General features: G+C 47.0%; 1 protein-coding gene across 1 annotated transcript in view; it reads left to right on the top strand.

Annotated features, from left to right (window-relative positions):
- LOC101859490 overlaps window positions 1-5,241 on the top strand; it is a gene marked incomplete at its 5' end in the record, with an annotated part of 30,440 nt that extends 25,199 nt beyond the window's left edge. Inside the window, 1 exon segment of the mRNA XM_013083746.2 lies at window positions 2,780-5,241. Coding sequence (XP_012939200.1) covers window positions 2,780-4,828 — 2,049 coding nt within the window.
- Window positions 5,242-6,105: the final 864 nt, after the last annotated feature.

Genomic DNA, 6,105 nt, shown 5'->3' with positions numbered 1-6,105 from the left:
ACGCTACTGTACTCAACAGGAGTTGTGGCCCTTCTTTTGAATTCGCATCCATGGTGAATGTTGACACAAGAATGGGCATATTTTTTGCATGTTTTGATACGAATATGTCATCGTTTTCCCTTCCTGCTTTAGAAAATAGGACTATAGTACTCCCCCCTTGAAATGGGCTCTCTTGTGTCTGGGTGTACCTCACACAAATGAAAACTGGACAAAAGCACGAAATGGTTACTCTTAGCATCACTGCGCTTATCATAAACACTATCAAAGCGTTGGCAGTTGGCGGGTACTCTAGTATTGTTTGCTCCTCTCTTTTCTCTACCAAAAATCCATCTTCATTATCTCTCCTCCTTGTCTTTGTATATTACGCACTCGTAAAACGATCCGTCTACGGCACCTATGTGACCTATTTGTGTTTTTTAGGCCGATTAAACTTTTACTAAAACTAAAGCAAACTAATACTTCCTATTCTACACGTTTTTGCCTCGAATATCGTAGACCTTCGGAACTACCATTATTGACCCTCACTACTGCTCTTCAGTGTTAATGTTGTTTGTCGAAATATAACCGTGGCCGTGGTGTCTTTGTTAAAAAGTAGCCGTTATCACGCTAGTTCTTGGCAACAGGTAACATTTTTTTAGAAGAAAAAATATAGCCGTTTTCGCGCTAGCTTTTGGCAACAGGTTACGTTTTGTTCAGAAAAAAAAATTGCCGTTATCGTGCTGGACAATGTAACCGTTATCATGCTGATTAGCCTTAATCCACAAGCCAATAATGTGGGCGGTTGGAGGACACCATTGGTAGTTTCTATGTCTTTTGTTTCCCTCTCTCTTGTTTCTGTCTATCTGTCTAAAATTTTCCCCAGCACTTAATATGGCTGTTATTCTGTCATTGTTTGTTAGAGTAAAGAAAAGCACATCGACACAATGATGGCCATTTAGTGCTGGGAAAGTAAGACAGACAGAAACAACGCAGGGGAAGTAAAGAAGTAGGACCTACCAGTAGCTCCCTCCTACCACCTGCATTCTTTTGTTGTTTATCCCCTTAAATAAACAAACAGACAAAATGAACAAACAAGTCAACAGCGGCAAAGATTTATGTTTCTGCGTGTGCAAGTTAATCCAGCTACCATAGCTTATCAAGACACAGCTGACCAAGCTTAGGAGTTGTTTCTTCAAAGTCCTGAATCGATCAACTGGGGGTCTGTGCGTAGGGGTTGATATAAATAGGAACAGATTGTTTTTCAAGCGTCTTTGTTTCAAACCTCAGCGCGTCTCATATTTTCTTGTTCTGTTTTACGGTATGATTATTCACTGCAGTCGTTTATTTAATTAACGAGGGTTCAACGAAATTGGTGCGTTTGTGTCAAGTGTGAGTTTGGACGACTGTGGTAACGGCAACTGAAAAATTCGTGTTTCATACGTTTGGAATTGAAAACTAGAGTGGTGTTGTTGGGGGGGGGGGTTGTTTTTTTTGTTTGTTTCTCATTCCCTTTTGTTTTGCGTTGTTTTTACACGCCCATTTCTGTCAACTGGCGCTTTTGTATCTGGGTATTCTAGCAAAATGTACAGCATTTTGAGTGTTACAGACAAATGTCACTGAAAACAAACAGATAAAAAGCTGTTTTCTCAAAACTTGTTCTTATTTCTTCTCCCCCCCCCCCCCCCCCCCCCGAAAAAAAATGAACTGCCTTTTAATTCGTTTATGGATTCTAACTAAATTACTCTTCCAAGTATAACGGTGGCATAGCTGAAAGTGGTTACAACAGCTGATTTGTAATTAAATCTTGAGTGGTTTTTTTAGCCTCATGTCTCTCAGAAAGATCACGTGATTTTACAATAACTTTCTCAGCCGGACCGGCCTCTGCGGTGTAGCGGTTAGGTGCCTCGCTTTCACCCTCTGAAGTCCGAGTTCGATTGCCTCATGGGGAGAATTTTTATCAAGTATCTCGGCTGTCTTTCTACTTCATGCTGTGATGCTGTATCCTCTCAGCCCAGAATGGCTTTGATAAGTTGAAGCCTGCCCCCTAAATGAACAAATGTGTGTCGATGAGGGCGTAAAAAAAACTACATTCTTTGGCCGTTTTTTTTAAATTCCAGATTACCATTTCGGTCTGCTAGGTGACAAAGCGCCCAGCCCTACCATTCACATATTATATTCCGTCTCTTCTGATTGCTAATACCCATTATTTTCGAGCTGAGAAAATTGAGAAAGTGGATTGATGGCGGTCCCTCTGTTGTGGTTTAGTCCTTATTTGCTATCAGTCTTCTCTCATCCTTATCTCACCTTAATTTCTTTGTAAGTTACTCCAGTAATGCCTCTCATCGTCAGCATTTATTTGACCTGTTTGTGTTGCAAGTGCTGCAAAATGTAATAAGACTAAACTGAGAAAACTGACGGAGCTAGGAATCAAACTGATTGTATTAAATTTTAAGACCAAGACGCCTTTAGTCATAATTCTTTTTGTTTCCATCTGTGTCTCTCCCTCTGTATACTTTGTTCGTTGCTCACCACTCCAGACTTCACGTATTTGCAACCGTGTTTCCTTGTACTGTTCTCCCAGCTTGAGCGGGTGGTTGGCGAGTGCTCTCCTCCTTTTGTCTGTTTGTTACTAGTGTAACTCCTAATCTTCGGCATTTATATGACCTAATTGTGTTGCAAGTGCCGTAAAACGCTTACTAAAACTAGAACCTGGTTTCATGTATTTACAACTTTGATTCCAATGTGTTGATCATCCAGGTTTTCCATATTTACAATCATGTCTCCTCGTGTTGTTCCCCAGTATTACCGAATGTCCGCGTGTGGCCAGCCCGGAGCGTACCAGCCCGGCCTGATGTACCCGGCCCCAGCTGCTGGCGGAGAGATGACCCCCACAGGCCCCGTGCTCATGGACACCACGGGCGCCGGATACAGCGGCGTGCTGGGATGTCCGCCCGACGTGCACGCTACCCGTGAGTTCACTAGTGCCGCAGGGGGGCGTGTGGGCGGCGGCGGTGGCGGTGAGAGAACGCCGCGTGAAGCCGCCGCCAGGGTAGTGGTTGTAGGGAGCGAGGCCAGTAGTGTTGGCGGAGAGGGTTCGTTTGTTGACGAGGACTGTGAGGGAAAGAGTAATAACAATAACAACGCCTCCTCGACCGCTCAACCAGGTGAGAGTAATGCGAGTCATGCAAACAGATTTGTGAATCATAATAAGAGTCATAAAACGTATAGTGCCTCCAACAATAATGACGAATCTGGGGACACTGTGAATGGTGGGTGTGGGAATCATTCCGAAAACAGTAATGATAATACTAATGTGTCAGGTAGTGGCCCCAAAACAGAGGCATCGACAGACAGTAGGCGAAAGCCGACCAGCGGCAATGGTGTAAGTGAGAATGGCGGTGATGTCGAGGAGGAAGAAGAGGTCGGCGACAGCATGGAGGTAGGCAGTGACGGCGACAGCGGTTGTCCGAGCGAGTGCACTGATCTGTCTCCGCTCAGCGCGCCCGACACGGCCTTCACGAGCGGTGAATTGGCGCCGGAATCCTCCGCAGGCGTCGAAACGTCGCCAGGCGCGGGGAGTGGTGGCGGCGACAGCGTGAAGCCAGCGCCGCGCGGCAAACGCCGCTACTACATGTACGGTAACCACAAGCTGGTGAAACCCATCAAGGAGATCCCGCTGCGCTTCCAGATGCTGCTGGCCGAGACAAGCGCGGCGAAAGCACGCTGCGAGGGTCAGCCCATCTACATGCAACAACCGCCTCAGCACGCGCCGCAGCAGGCGGTCTACGACATGGTGTACTACCCGGCGCCCGCCGCGGCCGCGGCCACCGCCGCTACTGACGGCAGCCAGCAGGCTGTGGGACTCAACGCGAACGCCTCCTGCTTTATCCCGGGCCAAGCCGGGGAGTCGGCCTATCTGCCGCCTGAATGTTATGCCATGTGTCCCGTGTCCGGGTACTCGCCCAGCCCCGCAGTGTCCTCTAACCCCGCTGCTGTACCTAACAACCTGCCTTCTAACCCTGCTAGCCATTCCTCTCTTCAGCCAGCTCCTCTTTTTGTGCCCCCTGCTCCTCCCATGCACCCAGGCTCCACCCCACCCTCGTCCCAAGTCTGCCAAACGTTTATCGTCTACTCTTCCCCTTCGTCTAGTAGCACTGCGATATCTCAGTCCTCTAATTCTGCCACTGCCCAGCAGGTTCGCTCTATAGCCATGCCACCCCCACCTTTCCCTCCCCCTGCCACCCAGCCACCGCCTGTGGTCGATCATTTGCCCACTAAGTCTGCGCCTAGTCTTTCTCCAGCTGTCAACCAGGTTGTGATGAGCGTGTCCGGGAACCTCTCACAAAGCAAGCCCACTGAGACGGCCATAAAATCGGCGTCCAGCACGGGCAAGGCGCCCACTGTTCTCACGATCCCGCCTCCTAATCACATGCAAGCCCCGCCCCCTCACCTCAATTCTACTCTTGCCCACATTCCTCCCAGCTCCCTGCCCCCTCCTCAAAACCCAAACGTACACATAAACAACACCACTGTCCTGACTGTTCCTCAGGTTGTCAATCATATTGCTGCTGCCCCTCCCAACTCTGCGTCAGTGTCACACGCCCCGCCCCCAACTATTCATGTTTCTTCCACCAGTTCCCCCAACACGTATTGCCCCAATGCCCCCCATGCGTACGACGCTAACTCCACTGGTCAGCAATACATGTATATCTACCCGTCTCCTCCCACAGGTCACTCGTCCCCGCCCTCTCAAGTGATGTACATGGTTAGCCCCTCCTACCCTTCTACTCAAGCCTATCAGCAGACAGGGGTCCTAGTACCACCCAACTGCCCCGTTCCCGTGCAGTAGAAAGAAGAAATTAAGAGAAGGGAAGCTGCAAAGAAGAAATTGAAAGTGAAAGAAGAAGAAAAGAAAGCGTTATGAAAGGGACAAGTATAAATAGAGACAGCACTCTCCGAAAGTAGAGCTTCTCTCAAGAAAACATGAAGGTTATCAGTTCTGAAACAGATCCCAGAACAGCCAGCCCCCCAAAGCTTGAATGTTATCAACTTTGAAACAAAACCTAGAGCACCCAGTCGTCGAAAGCTTGAGTTTAATCAACGCTGAAACGGAAGTCAGAAAACAGAACCCCAGGAAAACATGAATTTAATCACCTGAGATTGAAACGAAACTGAAAATAGTCAGCCCGCGAAAGCTTGAATTTTTATCTACTTTGAAACGTGACTTAAAACAGAACCACAAGAAAACATGAATTTGATCAAGAATGAAACGAAAGTAGAAGAAACAAAAGAAAGACAAGAAAAGGAATCATGTAAAGGTGGAATGTGAATGAAGGCCAACGGTAAAGGAATTATATACACGGCACTTTGAAAAATAACACATGTGAGACAGAACCCTAACTTCTCACAGTGAGCTCTACCTAACTGTCGGAGGAGAAAGTAAAAAAAAAAAATTCATGCAAGTAGAGTGGGTGCACATTTCTCCGACCAGTCTGATATATATTATATATTCATATGATTATATGGGGAGTCCCCAAAGTTAAATTTTACGTAGGTCCCCAAACGATCTTTTACTGATCTTTTCTCTGCTACATAATATTCTTCAGCATTGTTATCCGGCAGCTGTCAAGAATGCCATAGACCATGATTTGTTAAGTCGGACAAGTGTGCTCTTCACATATCGATCCCTGCCGTCCAGCTGCTTCCATTTGTTTTTCGCTGAAATAGTAGACTTAGCAAGATTTCTGGGGGTGTTGCATGTTTTGGGGTTTATTGAATTGTGGAAGGGTTTTTTCGGGGAAAGGGGGGGGGGCGATTTCTTTGTAAGGTAGTATCTCCAGAAACTAAAATTGTTTACCCAGGTCATTAAACAACATATACGGTATCCCGATGTGTTTCAAACTGAACTTCCCAACTTGTTTAAAAGCCGATTGATTTCTTCTGCGGTGTAAAGGTAGCTCGTGGACGGGTAGCTGGTTGAGGTACGAATGTGTTCGTGGTATTGTCAGAGTGGTCGTTTGCGTCGAAAGAAGTGGTCAGGGATGAGGTGTGGGTGTACCCAGAGAAAGAAAGTTGGTGGGACACTTGTCTTATGCTGATCTGTACTTTGTCTCTTCTTCCCCCCCC

This window comes from Aplysia californica, unplaced genomic scaffold (genome assembly GCF_000002075.1).
Source record: "Aplysia californica isolate F4 #8 unplaced genomic scaffold, AplCal3.0 scaffold00252, whole genome shotgun sequence".
Taxonomy (NCBI): domain Eukaryota; kingdom Metazoa; phylum Mollusca; class Gastropoda; order Aplysiida; family Aplysiidae; genus Aplysia; species Aplysia californica.
Note: the sequence above shows the minus strand (reverse complement) of the source record. Positions and strands in the feature narration are given on the sequence as shown.